Source organism: Lingula anatina, chromosome 10 (genome assembly GCF_051362555.1).
Source record: "Lingula anatina isolate TDL-2025a chromosome 10, LinAna3.0, whole genome shotgun sequence".
Classification (NCBI taxonomy): Eukaryota; Metazoa; Brachiopoda; class Lingulata; order Lingulida; family Lingulidae; genus Lingula; species Lingula anatina.
In genome coordinates this window covers 14,364,647-14,387,406 of record NC_141776.1, presented here as the reverse complement: position 1 = coordinate 14,387,406, position 22,760 = coordinate 14,364,647, and the positions used below count along the sequence as shown (strand labels likewise).

Here is a 22,760-nt window from a genome sequence, read left to right as displayed (position 1 = left end):
GTCAACCCGGAAGAAGGGCAGGGCGAATTACTTGTTCTGTTTCAAATTTGGGATCGGTTGGTGTCGTGTGTGCACCCTTGAATGTGATATCCTTGTTTGCAGTAAACATGAGAGTATGGTGAGGGGCCGGGTATACTGATAAGAAATGTTTGACGTAACTGGTAGGATTAGAAGAAACAAAAGGTGTTTGGGAAATTAATAGGTTCTATGCATATCTCAGTTGATTAATTTCAAGTGCATGGACGCCTCAGGTACGCTAAATGTTGTGTGCGTAGGCACGCTCTGTGGCAGCATTCAGAACAGAGGACTAACATGTCCGCGGATCAAATATGGCCGATCCACTTGAATGCTTGTTGCATAATACCCGCCGGGAATCTATAGTGATAGTGTCAAATCGGGAATTAAGCGGCAAGCTTTTTAATGGGTAGCAATATTTGATCCTCGGATATGTTAGTCCGCTGATATGAATGTGCTCTATGTGTGTGCGTGTGTGTGTGTGTTTGTGTGTGTGTGTGTGTGTGAGTACGCGCACATTTGTTGGTTTAATAATTTTGTTTTCAGTGATAAAAAGTACATAGTTTTTACACGACTAACAATCATATGTATGTTTATGGTTATACAAGGCGACCCCAGTGAACTGGTTTTCTAAAGCGGATTTTACACTCAATAGTAACTCGGATTTTAAACTCCTTTATAATGTCAAAGTGGAAGATAGAAAGTTCACACTGAAAAATAGGTTCGAAATGAGGGTCTTGTAACATTATTTTATAGAAATTAGGGATATTTTTGAGACGGCAGATATTTGAAGACTCCATGTTAATTGACCGAACGGTTTTTAAAATTAAAATTCCAATTAATTAAAATTCCAATTACTGAGGCGTGAGAGGTAGTCTTAAGATTACCGCTTTCTCTTAGAAATTCGAAGCCAAAAAGACTGTTTCAGTTTCAGTAAATTCTTTCTGAACGCATCATTTAAATTTAATGTTTTCATTTGGTTTCGCTTTATGTATAAATGTACAATATGGAGAAAAGGTATAGAAAAAAGTATGAAAAGTATGGAAAACATACAACAAGTAATGCAACATATCAAATCTTGAAACTGTGGTACATTTAGTAAACACGGTGACTCTCGTGGTCTTTCAGGAAGTCATTTTAAAAATAAATACATACATGTACAATGCCGGGCATCGTTACAACATGTGTCTTTTGAATGTCACATCAGAACTACCAATCGACGATGATGGTGATGATGATGTAATTTCTAATACCCAGTGTGAAGAATGCAATGCATATACGCCATATCGCCAACTGTGGCAAAATGCAGTAGTTGAGACAAATTCCCTGAATGCGTTGGATGTGACAACTGGTATGCACAGCACGCAGACCTATTCTATTCTTGATAAACCTTATGATAAAAATATGTGGAAAAGGTCGTGTGCCTAGTTAAATCTCCCTGAGAAGTAGTATTACTGCACCTCTCACTACGCCTCTCACTACGCCTGTGATATGGTTATATTCGTTTCATTTTCCGTCTGTGAATTTAACCCGATTTCTCTTCTTCCTTTTAGTCCTCTCTCCATTGTCTTTATCATTACAGCAGCTGCAGTGATCCTTGCATATGGCATAGATGCAGAACCCCATGGCAACGAGGAAGACGAGCCCAAAAATGATGCCTAATACTATGCCAGCTTGAGCGTTTGCATCAGCGCGAATGGAGCCAAATAACCGCATCCCGCCTATTCCACGACCTACAATGGAAACAGGGGCACTCATTCCTCTTTTTTAAGAGTCAGTAATAAAATAAGTAAGATGATGTATAGATATATAATATTAAAGATAATCAATTTTGCTACTGTAAACATTTAGAATCCGAATTCACAGTATGTGGCTTCTAAAATATAGAGAATAAGAAACAGGTTAATAATAATAATAATAATAATAATAATAATAATAATAATAATAAACTTTTTGGTAAATGAACTACGAATTGTACATTTATACATCACTATTTTTCATAGAATTAAATGAAGGTATTGCAAAAAAGTTTAAAAAATCATTTTAATTCCGGAAAAGTAAAGTTAATGCCTGATTATGAAAGTACAGTAATAAGACTAACAAGTTCGAACACTTACTTTCTACCCTTCTGGCAGTTATTACAACGTAGCATAGGAAAACTAAAATAAAAGTAAATAAACCCATGTTAAGAGTGTTTGTTCCTGGTAACTACTGATAAATCCACTCTACTAAACTGACTGGAAAATGCGAGACCTTTAAATAACACGATACGGAAATCGATCAACCTCTTATGAGTCACATCGCATTGCTCTCAGCTTTCATAGCAGTGACGTCTATTGCGTAAATATTACTATTCAAGGAAGAGGGAATGTGGCGTTACGTCATAGGAAAAGATGAACCAATTTTGTCACGTACCAGGTATATACCGGTACAATTAACCTCGCAAGTACAATATTGTTATAACGGAACAGAGGCAACACATTGCACTTTGATTCACGACTTCTAAAATTATTATTCCTTACGTTCGTGTGTCTGGTATTTATTTATAGTAGGCCTAAGTGTTGGGAAAAAAATGAGTAGAACACCTAACAATGCAAGGAACGTATATAATTTTTGCTGGTACAAAACCTGCCGTACCTGTGTTAGTGCTTGTATTCAGCAGCTCCTGCCGTTTTACCATCCATAAAGTGTCCCTATAACCAATTATAATTATCTCGTCCATCCAATTTTCGTATTTTGCCAACTGCGCACCCTGGTTAACTGAAAACTTTGCCGATCCGTAGTAAAATGAAAAGGTACAATTAATGAACTATTACTGCACACTAAACGTCTATGGCAACGAGTTTCCAGAAGTTTGCAAGAAAAATAGTATTGCTGCTGCTTTGCAGCCATATTGCATCAAATTTGATGCGAATTTACATGAAGGAATCGCAGTTTGCAGCAATATTGCAACAAAATACATGTAGCTGCGAATTTGCAGCAGGTCGGATAGTTTGCTAAGTGGAGGGGGGGGGGGGGGGCGTACTGAGGGCAGAGAGCAGAGGTTACACATGCAGCGGCGGATCCAGGATTGTTTGAAGGGGCGGGGTCCGGTTTCAAGGTACGACAGGCCGTGGATGCGAAGCCAACCATGTCCCCCCCCACCCGCCTTGGCGTGTGTTTTCCGAAATATTATGGTATTTTTAAGAGCGAACGGTGCCATTTGGTACGGTTTAGAGCTATGATTCAGCTAGTCAAAATTCTAATTTTAATTGGTGTGAATTTTTTCAGAAATCGAAGGGGGTTCAGGACTCCCCTGACACCCCCTCCAAATGCTCCACTGACCTGTGAACCACAGACGACCTTGCATTCAAATTGTAAGCGGATCTAAAAAAAACGTGCAGACATTGTCAGTTTGACCTCGGCGTGACTCCTTTCGTCCCCGCATCAGTGCCCCTTAACTCTGTCCTTCGGGTGCTTTACGCCACAGCTAATCCACTACGTACTATGCGCTCTTACCACAGGTTCCGTTTGAAATGTATATAAATGTGTGAATAATTTTATATAAATGGTGGTGAATGAAATATATAAGAATCACAACTTATATGGAATATATATAAGAACCAGTCTGTTGGAAATGAATTGTTTCGGGCTATAATTTAATTTTGTTTACTATTTTAAAGGCGGTGATATCAGAGGGAGAAAATCCGCATTGTACAATATAGATATTTACATTTAAAAAATAACAAGGCACACCACATAGCTGCCATTGAAATGATATGTACTGGTGAGTATGCCTTTTAAGTTTTCTGTCAGCTATTTTTTAACAGATAGAGAAAAAAGGACATTTAAAAGGACACGGCGGTGCTAATTTCTTTGAACACGGGATATACTTGCTTGAAATAGACATGAGGAAAAAAATATGCATTTGGCCCCTCTTACCGTTTAATACTACTACAAAGCAACTAAATAAAACGTAGGCCAATCTAAAGTTATGGGATGTTAACTTAAATGACACGATCACACTGTGATCTAGGGTCCCAGCTTGGGATGCCACTGTCCTCTGTAACGTGGTCCAGAATTAATCTTCTTTTAATCTTCTTTTAAAATTAAATGAGACAAAGCTCAGATCTTTTTCTTCTTATGTGACTTAATTCTTTTGATTAGTCTGCCTTGGTCGGAATCGTATTTCTCTTATTGTAATTTTACTTATATCGCCACACGTATCCAGAGTTTTTGCTATGTCTGTGTCACTGTCATCAAAATAACTTTCTATCTATCAAATTTCGTCTCTAGTGCAGGTGAACCTGAAAAAGTTAAGACACGTGTGTGAAAGAAACGCTTCCTCATGTCCAGCGAGATAGAACGCACTAAATATAGTAAAGGTAGGTAACAACCCTGTTTACACCAAAACTTGGTCGATCAAAACGCCCTTCATGTCCCATTGACTCGTGCTTATTGACTAGTATTTATAGCACTACAGAAAATAAAAACTTTTGTGGCGAAGGGAGTCAACGGGATACTCGACACGGGGAAAGTAAAGACAATTATGCGATAGGGCTATTAAATTATAATGACGTAATGAAAATTAACTAAAAAATGATTACCTTGTATTTGGGATAATTCTTTAACTCCTTACACTTGTGAAAGTGACTGCTCATACTGCTTGTGTTAAAAACCTCAGTACATGTATAGCTTGATTGTTAATTAAAAATTGGGATCGTGTTTGTATAATCTATGCATCTACATAGCGGAAGCTTGTATCTCAGAACGGCCTACTCGTTGCTGCGACAGTTACTACGGGATACTTTAGGACTGATTCATTGGAACCCGTGCGTTTTATGGCTAAATTAAAACTGCTCAACTCGGATAGGCGGCTACGTAAAGCCGATTTTGAGATATTTATTCGTCGTAAAAGGAGAGCAATATCCATTGGTAAGCAGTCAAAGTTAAGTTTTGGGACAAACTTAAAGGAACGAAAAACAAAACGATGTTAGCGGTCTTTTCTATTTTTATATGAAACGAAACTAAGTCGAGTTAGATTTGTCAGCTTAAATCGATTAAATTTTCCCTAGTCAAATGAAATTTATCACCTGAAATAGATATGTGATCAACCGATGACTAGTGATTCGTTCAGTAACGAAAACGCTAGCACCGGTGTAACTCCTAATTATGAAAGTACAATAAAACCAACTTCTTCAATCGTAAGCTATGGAGGGTCGCTGTGGAATGGCTGTTCTCTGCCCAGCTGTAACGTAAGGTCTATATGAGGGAAAGGAAAACACAAAGGAACTCAGAAGCGACGGTTCACATCGATAAGAAGCCTTATATAACAATAGTGATCGTAGTAACACCGTTTCCTTTGTAAACATTTGACAACATGGCCGCAAAAACGGGACCGCCAACTCCTGTCACGTTTCATAACATGCATTGTGATACTGGTTATACGTTATGTCATCAGCTGCATAGTAAGAATGATCCATTTGCATTTCTGGCGCATCAATTGTGAAGACAGGCCTGTCTGTTGTGTTCTTTGCATGGTGACCAGAACGAAACTTTGCTGTTACGTCATCTTTGACGTCACTATCGGACTCGTAAGGGTAGTGGGATGTTGCACAGAGGGGCTTTTGGCGGTCTTGAGGGTTTGACATGTGGGTTTCACTCATTTCGTCAGTATCTGAATCTGTAGTATAGTAATAAGATTTGCATTTGTTATTTCGGCATTTACACGGATTCCTTGCCACGTCATACTGGCACGTGACGTCACTTTCAGAACCGTCACCGTCCATTTCGTCATCTGCGTACTCGCTTTCGGTATCCCCGCGCTCAGAATCGCCGTCGCTGTTAATTCGCACTTTGATCTCTCTTGGATGCTTGTGTTTCAACCTGTGTTTTGAAGGTCGAGGAGGATTAGTAGTAAATGCCAAGTGGACCTCATGTTTTGTCAGCTGTTGCGAGGACGGGGATTGCACTGGGGAGTTTGGTTTCTTCTTGACGTGACGACAGATGGTTCTTCTGCAGCAGAGGACGACAAGTCCCGCCAGCACTATGGCTGCGACTATTGGGATGAATATGATACCGACTGTTGAGATCCCACCCACTTCTCCTGAAAAACCACCTGAAAGATAGACAAAAATCCATGGAGATAAAGAGTTACAGCTTGGATACGTTACACTATTTCATATCATGCCTTTGATCCATTTCGTTTGATCGGAGACTTACTAATAGCCATGCCATTCTTATTTCTGATTATCTCATTGGCTTTCAAATAATAGTAGACTAGATTAGACCAAAACACACAGTTACAAAGATGCTGGTGAAAATGGTGTATTATTTACGGTGGTGCTAAGCACTTGGCTGTTATCTATATCGTGAACAGCGACAACAAAAACCCAGTGACCAGGTACATTTTGTACAAACAACACGATGACCATGTACTGGAAACAATTGCTTACGTACATTACAAATTATACGTTATCTAGATCAACACGCAATCAGTGGAGGTGACTAGTGATGTCTCAGATAAACAAACATGCTTCACGCTTCACCAATCACTTTATAAGGGTCCAAATTTTGAGAAAGGGCCAGGGAGGTTTGGTTGGGGCGGGTTGGGGATGTGGTTGAGGGTCGAGGGGGGGGAGGGTAGGGAGGGAAGAGAGAGAGATAGGGAAGATAGGATGATAAGGCTCAAATCTATCAGCTCATTTTCCTATTAGAGGGCATTCATAACAGGTTGATCCGCGCACTAACAGATCCGTGGACTAAATATGGCCGACTCACGTAAAAGCAGCACCGACTAACTCCAGTGATAGGCTCTCTTCCTCCACACGCGCATTCGCTGCAGGGGCCTTGCAATAAAACCCCAGAGCTGAGATTTTATCCGTTTAATGGCGCGTGTGGAGGCGGGGAGACCACTAGGAGATTAAGCGGCTCTGCTTTTAAGTCCGGTCGGCCATATTTAGTCGGCTGATCAGTTGGTTCGCGGATCATCTGTTCTGAATGGCCTCTTAGTGAACTTTTCTTGAAATAGGTTAAAACTTGAGCAGCAAAAAATCGTTTTGATGGTGATGATTAGAACGTTTAGGGATAGTCGAAGTATTGGGGTTAGTATATGGGACGAATGTCACCTGTACAAAGTAATGGGGATCGGATTACGGTTCCTACTAGTAGCCGACTACCTACCATTCCTGTCACATCGGAACCCAAACGCTATGGTAAGAAGAAGTTAAGGGCGGCGGGTATGGGGGTGATCTAATCTTGCTGAATGAACATGAGCTTGTTCCGCAGAGGAATAAACAGAAAATTCCACTCGTTCCAAATGTCTGCATACTCATGCTACAAAATTACCCTGTGTAGACAACAAACCAAATTTAAGTGACCATCAATAACTTTCTGACAAATTGTAACACATTTATTGCTTAAACAATACGTTTGTGTTGGGGACATCGCCTGCCAGCGAGCCATATGTCCCTCTTCAGTGACACTTACAACCCTGTTTTTTTCTTTTGTCACAGTCATCAATGGAAATCTTTTTTCCTTGTCATCAAATATTTCCCGCTACCTCCCTGTTTATCCACTGTCAGTTATTACGATGTTCATGCTATGCTAAGGTTGGAGCATAGAGATTTCAGCGAGTCTGAGACTGAGACTCGACTGAGTGAAAGGCCGGTTCGTAGTTCTACATGTATACTACTACAGTAGTAGTAATAGTAGTTGTAGTAATATTTTCTATAATTGCTGTATGTATGTATACATTATGATATAGCGAGCAGAATTACACATGTTACGTGTTATACATGTACAAGTAGATGTAGGCGTGTAAGACCTAGAGGCCTTTATAGAAATGAAATAATAATAATAATAAAACAACTAGATAATAAACAAACAAACAAATAAATAAATAAAAAACTTCAAATGACCCAGCAGTTACGGAGGCTTTTTAACTGTTCCCACGTTGCTGGGGGGATAAGCTAATGAACTCAAGGAGGCATGTTTAAGATAATTACACTGAATGCACTTAAGCGAAAATCCCCTTCAGAGTTGGATTGATTCAGCTGGTTCGATGTTTGAATCTGAACGCAGTCATAAACGAAAAATGCAAACGAAAACGCAAAATGATATGAGCTCCACCAAGTAAGGTGGTTCCAAGTTAAGTGAAGCCAGACCTTAAGTCACTCTTGGATTGTTGTGAATTTTTGAAAGAGAGGTTTCGAATGTACTCGTATGCATAGAAAACATTTCATCACGTCCAATCTGAATAAACCAATGCTGAACAAAGTGATAAATTGCAAGGATTGACGCATAAAACGTACAAAGGCCAAAAATTACAATGTGGGACAGCATAAATCAGTAGCAGTGGCCCAAAAACTATTGGCAATTTCTTGCTAGTTTTGAGAAAACTTGTCTAGTTTGTTCATTTTCAGTGGACAACTGCCACCATCTACCGAGCCACAGACAGATTTTTCACTGGATATATTCACAGATATTTTTATGCAATTTAATTTCAATCCTAGCAAAGTAGTTAGAAAACCTCCAGATACATGTACTGATCTAGATAAAGATCTGAAGTACTTTGACAATTTGGTTTCAGTCGATCCTTTACTTCTTTTAAGAACGTGTGGTCATTAAAATGTGTGGTCATTGTCACTCAACTGTCCGCAACCTTTTAAAGTTAACGACTGAGCTTTGTGTAAGAGTTGAAGATTATTATCCACTGCCAGTATATATGTGAAACAGTGAACTAAGGCGATTAAGATAGTTTTATATAGGCCTACCAGGAACAATTTAACAATTAACAATTTAAACGTCCCGTTTGCATGTAGGAGCACGTGTAGTTCGTGAAAAGCTGACTGCCGTGACACACAAATTATGTTTATATTATGGTTGAAATACTAGTGTAAAATCAAGATCGCAATATTCTTATGGTCTCATCTGAGTGAACCTTCATATCGGGGCCGAGGCAGTGCATGTACACGCTTGCCTACTTTACGAGGCCACCAAGGTACAGTACTTACCCACTGTTCTGAGCTTTCTTATTTCGTTCATAGAATTAACAACATAATTAATAAGAATCTCGCAGAGTACTTACTGTCCTGTCCCAGCGAGAAATCGATCACACAAGAGCTAAAAACAAAGAGCAAAACGGCGTTCGTTTGAGACGACATGATTTCGCTTTAACAGCCTCGGTGCGCGTCTGTCCCACTTCTAGCCAACTCACTCGACAGACGCTGGTTACCTTGGCGCTAGCTGACAATAAAATGGGTTGAGTTAAGGTTAAACGCAGTCCCGCGTTGTTGAGTGTACAAAGCGTAAAATGAGGGGTGATAATAAGGGTTAAGCAGATATGCTGAGGGACTCAAACACGTGAGGTGAGAGAGCCCACTTTTGTTAAGAACTGGCTTGGTTTGTCTAAGGACGAATTATTCGTCCATGGTTTGTCTAAGGAAGGGTTGCTTGAGCATAAATACTTTTTTCTATTGTTGAAATACAAGTGTGATAAGTACTAGTACGTTATCTTATTGTCCCTGTACTACTAGTAGGCTTGTTAAGGACCAAAAAATGGCCAAACGCTGCATTTTGTAGTACAAATGTCTAACTTGGCATAAATGTTCCTTGGGCCAAAAGAAAATTTTTTATCCAAAGAGACGCCCTCTATCGATACATTAATTAGCATAAATTATGCAAATTATGTGCCAAAATATATAATATTTCATATTTCCATTAATTTTTGGCCTAGAAACATGTATAGATTATCAAACCTGACTAAATAAGGGACAAGGAACCCATTTTTGATCATTTGGAAGCAATTGGTGGCCATTTTGTGCCTCAAATCCAAGATGGCCGCCACCCGCCATTTTGAAAGTGGACATAATTTTGCTATTTTATGTTGAATTTTGAAGCGTTTGGTCTAACTATACTTGATATATATATCGATTCTTACTATTTTGTGGGTGCAAAAGTCATTTTTGATATTGTTATGGTGATAGTAGATTATTTGAAGGAACAAAGAGGGTGTTTTAAGTGCCTACCAAGATATGTGTGAACGCTGCAAAACCATGGATATTAATAACCCGTATTCAAATATATCTCAATGCAATTTTTTGTTATATACCATCGCTGTTGGACTATATTATGAGCAAAAAAACACATTTTTACCATTATGGAGGCCATTGGTGGCCGTTTTATCCCTCAAATCCAAGATGGCCGCCAAAAACCATTTTGAAATTGGGCATAATTCGCTATTTTGAAACTATATGTATTACATCTTTGTAAATGAGTAATACGTCGTTTTATATTATTTTCTGGTGCAGAATACATTATCTGTTTCATGAAATGTGAGTACAAACTATTTTAGCTTCCAAAATCAATATGCATGTAGGCTTAAGTTGTCAAATAGACTTACATGTGCCATGTAGTCTTATTAGTACAAAATGTTTTATTAAATCCTAAAGAGCTTGAAACAAGCGTCAAAGACCGAAATGGCTTAATTAAAGGTAAAGAACACATACTTGCTGCTTTGGAGACAATTGGTAGTCATTTTGATCCTCAAATCCAAGATGGCCGCCAGTCACAATTTTGAAATACGGGTGAGGCATAACTCATCAATTTGAAGCTATTGCTCTTACACTAGCATGTTATACATCGTTTCTTATCATTTGTGTTGTAGAAGTCGTGTCTTATCTCTTCTGAGATATAATACAAAAAAAAAAAAAATATTACAAGGCTCCAACACCAATACAGGCTTACGTCTGCACCTTCGCTTGTATACGTCTTGAAGTCAAATTTGTGCAAAAATATGTTATATAACAATTATAAAATGGTTTTGCCAGAGATAGATTAAGTGCAAGAGACCAGCATGGTTGATTCGACTTTATGGTGACTACTGTTAGCTATTCTGTTGTTCATATCCAAGAGCCTGTCACTATTTTAAAATGATGGCATAATTTACCTTTTTGAGCTGTTGGACTTTCATATATGATCGTAATACATCAATTGATACTATTTTGGAAGTACGTAATTAATTTCCGGTGTTATTCTGGTGACAGAGGATAATAACAAAGGCATAAGGTGTTTTAAGATGATTCCAAGATGAATTTTCCTGTAGTTGTCATATACTGTAGATGCTGTGTGCTTGTTCGTCCATTGGAAACAATGAGAACTATGTAGTTGCCTTATGGATTTCTATTGGTAGTGAGATGACTTGTCTGGCCAAATCATGCTAGGAATGATCACTGGCACTGTCAACTAGGAAAAGAGGCTGCTTCCTCGACTTTTTTGCTTTATCCCTCTTGCCTACCTGCGCAGCTGCTGCTTTCTAGTTGGTTTTGCAGATTCCTTCTTTTGTGTAAAGATACCACTTTCCTCTGATGCGACACGTTCTCATGCATTGATGTTTCTCTGGAAACTGGATTTTAATATATTGTTTGGCTGTTTCTCATAGGACACTGACAAAACCTCAATTCTTACTGGCTGTTGTCTTATTGGCCTACCAGAGCTGATCATGCATGTTTTTTTTGTTTGTTTGTTTGTTTGTTTTTTTTTTGTGCTGCTGGATGATTTTGCAGACAAGATCTGGAGCGATTTCAAAGCAAAGTCCATTTGCTTGTCTTTCACGGGCATTTTCGCATCAATACAACTAAACAAGTTCCATAGTATTATAAGACGACACATATTTCACCCTTCAAATTTTCTGGACTATATTTAACATGCAAATGCAAGCCCCAGTGACTGGGACATAAATGTACATGTGGCTTTTTGGTTCACATTGACCAGTAAAAGATTAATAATATAATACCACTATGTATATATATTTATTGCTTACCTTTAAATTATTCAGTATCTTTTAGTGGATGGTCACTTAAGATAAATCTAGATGATATATTTGAGCATGTGGTTCGGGTTCCACATTTTTGTTACAGACTCAACGAAACTCATCTTGGAATTTATTTCACAACCTTATATTACGGTACCTTTTTATTATCTTCTGTCACCAAATTAGCACCGGAAAATTACTTTTGAGCCCCCAGAATAGTACCATTTTACCTAATACAAGCCCACAGTTCAAAGGTTATAAATTACACCAAATTATTAAAATAGCGGCATGCAACCAACACTTGGTTTTGATCAAAATAATGGCTAACAATTATCCTCATGTGGTCAAAGATGCATTATTTTGCTTTAATGCAGCCATTTTGTTTGCTGACACTTATTTTATAGATCGGGCAAAAGCAGTTTTGCACTAATTGGATTACTAATTGTACACATAAACTGCAGGCCCATGTGGCGACTGAATCCTATATTTATTTGGAGGCTTATAAAAGTTTCTATTTACATTTTATGAAACCGAAAATGCATTCTGCACCAGGAAATAATCAAAAATGACGTATGGCACGCTTATGAAGGTGTGATAGTTTCAAAATGGTGAATAATGCTCAATTTGAAAATGGCGTATGAGGGTCATCTTGGATTTGAGGCACAAACTTGATGAAACAAATAATGTATTCTACACCAGAAAATAATATAAATATTACTCATTTACAAAGATGTAATACATATAGTTTCAAAATAGCGAATTATGCCCAATTTCAAAATGGCTTTTGGCGGCCATCTTGGATTTGAGGGACAAAACGTCCACAATGGCCTCCATTATGGTAAAAATGAGTTTTTTTTGCTCATAAGTTAGTCCATTATGGATAGTATATAACAAAAAATTGCATTGAGATATATTTGAATACGGGTTATCAATATCCATGGTTTCGCAGTCTTCACACATATCTTGGTAGGCACTTAAATCACCCTCTTTGTTTCTTCAAATCACCTACTATCACCATAACAATATCAAAAATGACTTTTGCACCCACAAAATAGGAGGAATCGATATATATATCAAGTATAGTTAGACCAAACGCTTCAAAATTCAACATAAAATAGCAAAATTATGTCCACTTTCAAAATGGCGGGTGGCGGCCATCTTGGATTTGAGGCACAAAATGGCCACCAATAGCTTCCAAATGATCAAAAATGGGTTCCTTGTCCCTTATTTAGTCAGGTTTGATAATCTACACATGTTTCTAGGCCAAAAATTAATGGAAATATGAAATATTATATATTTTGGCATATAATTTGCATAATTTATGCTAATTAATGTATCGATAGAGGGCGTCTCTTTGGATAAAAAATTTTCTTTTGGCCCAAGGTACATTTATGCCAAGTTAGTCATTTGTACTATAAAATGCAGCGTTTGACCTCTTAACAAGCCTACTATACGTACTGATCAGAGAAGAAGGACAGGGAAGATCAGAGAGATGACGCTCACTATAGCTGTACCGTGTATGAATAATTTAAATGGCAAATAACACTGTTTTCTTTTTTTCTATTTATATCACAGCACTTTTTGCGTGCATCTTTTCTTCAACCCACATATTTCTAGCCTCTGCACCCCCGCTGCTTTGGTTTCTTTGTCTACTTTTTTATTTTTTTATTTGGCGTCTCTCTCTCTCTCTTTCTCTCTCTCTCTCTCCCTCTCTCTGCGTATTATATCCTCATACAGACAATAATCTTCAGTCATTATATCACACTTGACACATTATGCAGCGTCTAAGATAAATCGGACCAAAATTAACAAAATAAAAAAATAAAATGGGTCTGAAACGTGTGTTGACACGTGTGCCTGTTCACACTGTTTGTTTGGTGGACCAACCTTATGTCTAGCTCGATCCATGTTTTGTGCAGTCTCTTTTCAATTTTCTAATTAGAGTATAAATACATTTTCGTTACTGCGAAGATACAGATCAGAAGAAAAAATAATAAAAAACTTGGTACATGCTCTGATTCGTCTCATGGCGATGTTTTTATCAGTCTTTGTGTGAGAGAGAAAGTTCAAACCATGATCGACAAAAAAGTAAGGTCCCGTGTAACCGCTCCTTTGAAAAAAAAAAAAAAACCACTCCGCCGCGTGTCAGAAGGGCAGCCATTATATTGGGGCGACTATGCACGTGTTTTGGACATCGTGGCCATGGGACCTAAGTCAACAGTTCAGTAATAATATTGCCCAAACACCGGGTTCGATGATTAATGGAATCCTTCAAATACTGTGACGATATGATGTGGGTTTTCTAGTGAAATGTATAGAAATATGACAACGCTAGCAATTTAGTAAGGGTATTTTCAACAGTGCGTATTTACCAAGAAGAAAAAATTAATGAACATTTTATACAGGATAGATTCCTAGACAGGCGGATGTTATCTATTATGTGCAATAAATACGCAATGAATCTTTAGATTGAAAAAATACGGTATGTGAAGAAAGTGCGTCATAATTCATAACTGACGGTTGTCCGCAGAATAAGTTTTAACCACAGGGACTGTCTTTCGTGTACCAACAAGTATTTAGGTTAATACCAATGCCAACCGAAAATGAAAGTCAGAAATGAACTGAGCTGCTTATCAATATTTTTAACGAAAAAATAAAACGCAAAGCTTGTGTACCACCAGTAGTATCTTTGGTATTCCCTGGGGTGGAATGTGTCCGCAAACTTTTCATCATTTGACGCAAACGAACTTATTAGATAACGTTTTTATTAAAAAATATATAAAATATATAAATTATTGCAACAAGAATGAGTGTGGAATGTCTTTCAGATATGATTAACAATCAAACAGATAAAGGACGCACCGTTGAAAAGGGGTGTGCGCTGATGATGAATTGTTTTAGTGTTTTTAATACTTTTTAATATTTAGATATCCCCATTTACACTTATTTGGAATTAACTAGTTTGCTTAATAAAAATCGAAACAGCTGTAATAAGGCCAATATAAGGAAGCTCTAATCGTTAAAAAAAAAAAAAAAAACGAAAATTCCCGAAAAATACAATTACTGTCATATTTCACGTAAATACACGTGGCACCAGCAGTGAAAATACATATGTGAAAATTCCCTGTCAGTTACTAATGCTTTTGTCAGCTGCAGCTCTACATATGTACGTTAACATGTCCAACTCTACGGAGAGGTGCAGAACAAGGGTTGCCCTTAAGCCTTTTAATATGACACTTTGGTTTTCATAATAAAATCAATTCTTACCATTTTGCTTAAAAATCTTTCACCTCTTTTTGGCACTGTAAGTATATAGAAATTCGAGAACGAGTATTATAAGTCCATATTGCAATGATGAAACCTCCCTCGTCCTAGCTTCACTGCGTCCCCTTATAATGATTATTGCAATGCAAAAGCATATAGATTAATCACATGGAGAAATCCCTTTCTTCCTTCGATATCCCCTTTGTTCTTTGAGGCTATTAAAAGACACAAACTTAACTAAAACTTTTCAGAGGGGAATTTGTAATTGTCTACCACCATATCACAGATAAAAGTCATCATAAGATGTGAGTACGTGCCATTTTTTCAGTACACTTCGTAATTTGCGCAGTAATCCTGATTATACGACGTATCTCCCATTCCACTGTAGCCGGTATTATCAAACTGGTAAGTCATTTGAGGCATGTCAACAGTATACACAGGGGAAATCACATCATTCGCGTAATATGACGTAAAATGATTGTTCCCTTGGTAACCAGTGTTGTCATCATTGCCACCATACGTCACACATTCACTGACGTCACCACATGTGACGTCATTATGGACGTCACCCTCGCATTCACCGTTTTCCATGTCATTTTCGTTGTTTTCCGTTTCACCTGTGTCTTCTTCCTCGCCTTCTTCCTCTTCTTCTCCATCTTCACCCTTGGGTTTCTTCATTTTGAACTTCTTAGGTTTTTTTGGACCGCCAGCTGGCTTCTTTTTAGGTTGGGTCTTTTTGATAAAGAGGCAAGGAAATTTGTCAAAAATGTAATGTATGGTGACACGAAATGATGAATAAACCTATATGACACACCCGAAACCATAATATTGTTTAAAAGCTATTCAAATTAATATTCTTCTAGTACAGAGAAATCTCAAAATAGACGTAAAATAAGTCTATCGTCTGGTGATGTCATTCAGACCTAAACCAGGTTAGGCTTGTCTCAGTGTCTGATCATAACTGTATATTAAAACTTGTTGAGAGCTGGATTATCACTTCCTTAGTATGAAATAACAGGATATTGTGTTTTAACATACCTTGTGGACTTTCACGACAGGTGGCGGTGCGGGTCGCCGTCTCCTGCTACTCGAGTCGCAGCATTTTTCCTTGCAGAAGGCGTAAAATAGACCAGAGAAGCCTAGGAGAGCAGCGACCACTATCATCACTATAGCATACGTTGGGAATTCTTCTTCTTCTTCAGCTGAGAAAGAAAATGTATTTTGCTGTGATGATATTCACCTATTCATTTATGGACCAACCCCAGCCTTCCTAAGAAGCCAAATAATGAGCTGCTTCCCCACCTTTTAAATTCAAGTCATTACAAATACAGTCTGCACGTGCCGTATCGACCATTCTTTTATTTTTTAAATCAAGTGGTTAAACGCTATATGACACCTTATTCCTTACTGAATTATTGTCATAATCTTCTACATTAATCAGTTAAATCAAATAACAGACAAGAAATGAGCCCCTTCCGACTTTCAGGGACACCTAAAGAAGTTGTTGCTTATTCCGAAGTACTCGTACCACCACAATGGGCGATCTCAATTATTATATCAGGTGTAACATGCATTCTTAATTCAATAACATGGCATACAGAAAAAATAAAGCTGTAACAACTGTGTACTAGTACCAATGTATGTAATCGTACTCACCATTCTGTCCATTAGTCCCGTCAAACGCAAAATTACACAACATAAACAGCCAAACAACAGTGTTCGTCGTCATCATCCTTCATCAACTCATAACTCGTTGAATAATGTTCAGTATTATGGCTATCCCAGTACGAGCGGTATTGCTTTGACCTGACCTGAAAATAGAGAAGGATGTCGAGTGTTGACATATGACTCATGTTTACTATCATACTTCGCGGAAGTAATTCAAGGTTACAATGACGTCACTGATAGGTGAGAAATGGGAGTGACAAGGACTAATAGGTCATTGCCTTCAGTTATGACAGTGAATTGTCCCCTCTAATAAAATGTAATAGTACAGTGTATGGGGCATGCACATGTACACGTAGTGTATATCACCTGTTTAGTATTTAAGTAGTTCAGAATCTGAACTTCTGATAGATTTACGGAAAAGGCTGAACGATGAACGATGTGTCCTTTAATCTAAAACAGTAAACAAAGAAGTATTTATTTGTCTGTTTACGTGTACATGTGTACGAGTGTTTACGCATTCTTTCGTTGAGCCGTTTCTTTATTGGTCAACTTAACTTCATTTCATTCAACTTTTTTTTTATATTTCAGTTTTATAAAACGTACTAGAATAAAGTAGCAAATATCAACGGAAATGTTGCTTCATTGAGGTAAGCTACATCTTTATAATCATGTCCATCAATAAAGGAATGCGTTGGGATTAATCATGTTTAAATTCATTCATATATCAATTTTTATCAGGAATTTCGTATGTCATCTACATGTAATCATTATCTAATCATTTATTTAGCGGCTTAATTCTTTTCATCTTTAAAATTTTTATATTCAAGCCCACGTATTTAATTCCACAGACTTGTATTCAACGCCGTTAGCCGTATGTCATTCACTCACACCCGGTACATTACGTGGGGGCGCTTTGTTGTAACAGAGCCTTGGTCTGTGCATTCTGTCACGTAATACTGCGAGGGATGGTTAGGTGGTTCTATGAAAAAGAAAACCTGTTATTTCAAAAAGGATGACTGAGGTCGAGCAAGGGAAATAATCGGTGAATCATTGACTTGACTGGCTGAGGATAATGCTGCCCTCTGCCGGCTGGTTTAAAAAGTTGTTAAACCAGTTTGGCAGACGATAGTGTCAGCATGTGCAGACCGCCAAATAATCCTCAGACATGTAAATTGATTTTAATGGAGTCGCGGGCATGTGCACGCTGCTCGTATAAGTATAGTAATTACTCTAATCTAACTTTAATTGGTTTTATATTACTTTTGTGTGGTAATTGCTCTTATCTAATTTTTTTGGTCTCATCTAACTTGGTAATTTATAATCACGCGGTCTGTGACGCCGATGTTTTCCATAAAACCAGAGAACGCCCTAGGAATAAACAGAGTTTTGATTTGGTAACTAAACTGCGGTTTATGTAGATTTTCTTTCCGGGCATAAGCGAAGCGGGGATATCCCTAACCGAATCTAGAAGCATCATAGTCGGATTAGAACCCATTGGAGTAAAAAAAAAAAAAAAAAAATACCCCGCGGTATTATTAATAAATCAGTACAATTAGTTCGCACTTGGGTCGATTCCACACAGTGATTTACATTTAAGTATTAATTGGCTAATTATTCATTATCGTAAGCTATAATCATTATTATTTTCACAGGCTCTGTATTATAAAATGGTGATAGGTCGCGTGAGGTCAGACCACACTCCGGATATTATCGTTATCATCGAAGGCCACGTTCACAAAAGCGGCCGACCCACTTGAATGCTTGTTGCGTAATCCCCGTGGGTAATCTATTCAGCGTCTAGTAGGGGATTAGACGGCAAGCTTTCAAGTGGGTCGCCATATTTGATCCGTGGACTAGTTAGTCCGCTGTTGTGAATAGAGCCTAAAGCTGGCCACCGTCATCTATTGATGTTTATTGATAATATGTAACACGTCACTTTATCATCTTGATGACTTTGTTGACAAATATAGATGGTTACACAATGCACATCGAAACCAATAACAACTGTAAACAAATAAAGTTTTATTTAGCAATAGTCGTAGACAGTTTAACCTAGATTTCCAGCCAAATTTCGTCTGTTGACAGTCAGACTTCATCAGGTAAAGGAGGGCTGTGATAGGTACAGTATTACCACCTATCATTCCTCAGGCGTGCTGATTCAGTCATGTAACACACTACCGTACCCAACAGAAGGCCCTGATGAAATCAACCAACTAGTAGGGATGCAAATAAAGCCCTTAATCTAAATAAAAGCTGGAAACCAAAGTTATATTTATATTTCGATATCGAATTTATTTAGATATCTATTTACTTAAAACTCTTATTCTATAGGGAATAGGGCTATTTGAGTTCAGCCTCGGCAGCACCATATAACATAGTGCTTTCAAAACGAGGCCGTTAAGCAAGGATGATTTTCTTCATCGCTTTCAGCTGCTAGTTTATTCCAGCTTGTCACATTAAAAAAAGTTCTTCATGTCTCTCGATGTTTCAACTTTGTACACGTGCTTGCTGGTTTTATTTAATGAAATATTTTCCTCTCTTACAAGACACTTTCTTTCAAATTCCTATCAAACTACTGTTACATATTTATTTAAAACGGCAGTGGTTGGCTGCATGTTCAATTCTGTCCTTGTCCTTTTTTTTTTGAATGCCTGTATCCGAGTAGCAAGACTATGAGTTTGCTTTTGTAATCTTTACTCAAACGTGAGGCTGTTCTTCATTAGTTCTAAACTTCGCAAGTCCCTCCACTTGTTGATAAAAATGATAGCACCCGATGCTAAGACAAACAAAGCGAAGCATGACGCAATAGTCAGAAACACGGCGTAGTAACTGCCTGTGACGTCACGGATATATCCTGAAGTAGTAATAAAATGTTAAATAAATAACAGCACACATGAACAAAATGATGGGACATTTACATTGTCAGGGACCACAGCAAGGTAAAGAAATCAATTACAATATTTTCAATACTGTGGTACCTGACACACTCTGTAATATCTTCAAACATCCCAATATTATAAACATTTGGGAATCAAAATTAATGGAATATGAAAACTGAACATTCATCTGATTAAAAGTATGACAGCTCTTATAACGCACCCTGACAACAGGTTTGAAATTTCGATATCAGTGAAGAAATGGAGCGTTTCTTCGATTATATTGCTGGAAATGTCAGCCTGCATAAGTTTCACATTGCTAAATGAATACATGTATATATACGTATATCTTATACAATTAAATCTGTCATCATATTAAGCCTGTGCGACTTCGGTATACAAGACTGTTTTACCGTATACATGTACAAGGCTCTGTTTGTTGCGTGCAAATAATGTAAAAAAATATTAAAGAATACAGATATGTTGCAAAAGGACTGAAGGAGCAGTAAATAGGATTTAGATGTATACAGGTATTTTCAAAGAGCCAGGACGGCCTTAATCTACCTGCCAAATACGGCCCTGTAGTGGCTCCAACGCCTGTACTGAACCGGATAGTAAGGAATAACGCATCTACGTTCTCACCGTCCATGATTTCGTTAACGACAGCATAGTAGCCGGCATTATATGGACCAAAAGCCAGACCTGAGACTAAAATTTTGATAGATTATGTAATTAAGGTAACAGATTTGTAAATCATAGAATCCAAAATATATTGAAAAACATTTCACCAGCTAGCACGCTATCAGAATTTCTTCTTAATTTTTTGAAATTTTATTAACGGTAGTAACATGTTTAAGAAAACCCTGCTGTGTATACATACATGAATACGTATGACTGTTTGTTTTATAATTAATATTACGATAAGTTAAGTATAAAAAATGCCACAGATAGAGTGACATAACGCGCAAAAATAAGGAAGGAATTAAAAGATCATGGTGGACCAAGCCGTTCATAAAGCTCGTGTGAAAATAAAAGAACACTTACCGGCACTGTATATAAACGCACCAGTTAATGATGTCGAATATGCGGCGATGATATTATTAATTGAGAGAAAAGCTGCTGCCACCAAGTTTACCACCAGTAACTTCCCTTTCAGATAGTCTCCGACCCAGGAGAAAAAGGATTGTCCAATCATGCCCATGATTCCTAGGACTGTTATCGCGTATTCTGCTTCGGATTCTTTAAATCCAAGGTCGGTCATGTGTTTTGGCTGAAAAGAGAGAAGCAACAAAGAAAATATACAGACTTGACATTTAATATGGAATATTTCAGTTTCGAAGGTATACCTAGGTAAAAATGCGTTCTTTTTTCAAAAAACTCCGATCTCATATAAGATTTGTGAATGGAGAACTGTGTAGTCAGGTGTGTCGCTACCAATTAACTGACTTTCATGTCTGTTGCGCTGCTACATTATGTAATATGCAGTGATTTAATTGGGTAGTGTTCCTTTGGGCTGGTCAAAGCTTGGCTTAGGCAAAGCTTGGTTCTGTCAAAAAAGTATCCATATGTCGACAACTACTGCATAGAAGAATTTGAAATTTTGCATGCAAGCGGTCAGTTTTGCAGTGCGGAAGATGAGTCAAGTAGTACGTGCATTACAAATGTTTTAATCTATGGCAGAATGGCGCAAAAAAGACAGACATTACCAGACAGATCATAGCGCCAAACAGAACGGTCCCCACAGTTTTATAGAGTAATGACCAGACTGATGTACCTACACAGAGGTCACCCCCAGTGTATCAAAATCATACCTACAGGGTACAGGACCCACTGTCTTTCGGGATACGCTGCTGCAACCAAACAAAAAACACTTAGTCCGTTCAGAACGAGGGGTAAATTGCCACCAAAATGCGTTTTTCAAAGCCCTTAGCGAACACCAAACTGGGTTAAGCAGGTAAAAACACCAAACGACCTCCGAGGCACCTACTGCAAACAACAAAACATCGTCGTCTGTTTCTCTAATGAATTGGGGGCCATGACCGTTTCTGGGTAGAACACTGAAACTGCATGGCTTTCTTTATTGAGGTCAGATTTCACCTGTACCGCCCAATTAGTCAAAACAGAGTTTACAGATATCCAGAAGAGGCCTACGACGAAGCATATGCCGGGTCTTAAGTGAAAAGGGTGATTGGCAGCGTCAGTATTTGGAGTGGATACCACATTGGTGCCAAAACACCAATGGTAGTCATCGACGAAAACCTGAACCAGATCAAATTAAGGAATAATCTCGGAACCACTTGACTATCATTTGATAGGGGGCACCTTAGGAACAATTTTAGGTTGCACGGTGAGGTTGCAGGTTCACACAGAGCACTTTTAATAGCAGATAACTTACAGAACCAAGGGAATGAGCAGTTACCCTGGTCATCAAAATCGCCACATTTGAACCACATAGACAATATTTCGGTAGGCCATTACTCGACGAATCAACTGCCTACATGTCCTACAACAAAACTGGACCAGATTGGACACTTTTAGACCGATGCCTGGAATATTATTCCAGATTGAACTCTAAAAACCTACCCCAAGCAATGCCTTGCCGCTTGAGAGCGCTGGCAACAGCCAGAAGAGGCCAGGCGTAACAGCGACCATTACTGTGACTATAGCAACTGACATGAGGGTCTTTTGTGGAGCGTATAACTCTTTTACAGACGATAATTTGGAAAATATGGAGATCCAAAATATCTCTTTTAATGGAAGTCGTATGGCATAGAATAGGCAATGTGTTTTTGTTTGCTTCTCTGGCAAATTCCATTAATGAATTGATATCACAATGACATCAAAGAGATAATTTAAAGTTATTAAAACAAGATTTTAATCCTTATTTTCATTTATCAGTCAGCAAAATAGGAAAAAAACTGATAAAAAATTACTTGGAAAAAATATTCCATATTAAATGTCAAGTCTGTATTTGGTTAGTATATCACACTTCACCATTTATTGATATCTGTTTATTAATTTCTTAAAATTCATTCATTCATTCACATTCATTCATTTCTTTTATGCACTTAAACTTTTTGATTACTTTATTCTAAAATAATAATAATAATAATAATAATAATAATGCTTATGTGAATTTCAGTTGA

At 37.8% G+C, this 22,760-nt stretch overlaps 2 protein-coding genes across 3 annotated transcripts; both read right to left on the bottom strand.

Annotated features, from left to right (window-relative positions):
* Positions 1-4,864: 4,864 nt before the first annotated feature.
* On the bottom strand, positions 4,865-9,308 carry LOC106163382 (uncharacterized). Of its 2 annotated transcripts, none has more exons than XM_013540939.3 (2): positions 9,083-9,308; positions 4,865-6,112 (listed from the first exon to the last, which is right to left on the bottom strand). In XM_013540939.3, exons 1-2 carry the CDS (start codon positions 9,156-9,158, stop codon positions 5,406-5,408), a joined length of 783 nt encoding a protein of 260 aa, XP_013396393.2. In that variant the 5' UTR covers positions 9,159-9,308; the 3' UTR covers positions 4,865-5,405. The 2 variants fall into 2 exon arrangements, with proteins under 2 accessions (XP_013396393.2, XP_086853482.1); XM_086997356.1 differs by lacking the exon at positions 9,083-9,308 and adding an exon at positions 6,217-6,311.
* Positions 9,309-14,554: 5,246 nt separating this feature from the next.
* Positions 14,555-16,915, bottom strand: LOC106163357 (uncharacterized). Its single transcript, XM_013540912.3, has 3 exons — positions 16,727-16,915; positions 16,109-16,272; positions 14,555-15,802 (listed from the first exon to the last, which is right to left on the bottom strand). Exons 1-3 carry the CDS (start codon positions 16,800-16,802, stop codon positions 15,395-15,397), a joined length of 648 nt encoding a protein of 215 aa, XP_013396366.2. The 5' UTR covers positions 16,803-16,915; the 3' UTR covers positions 14,555-15,394.
* Positions 16,916-22,760: the final 5,845 nt, after the last annotated feature.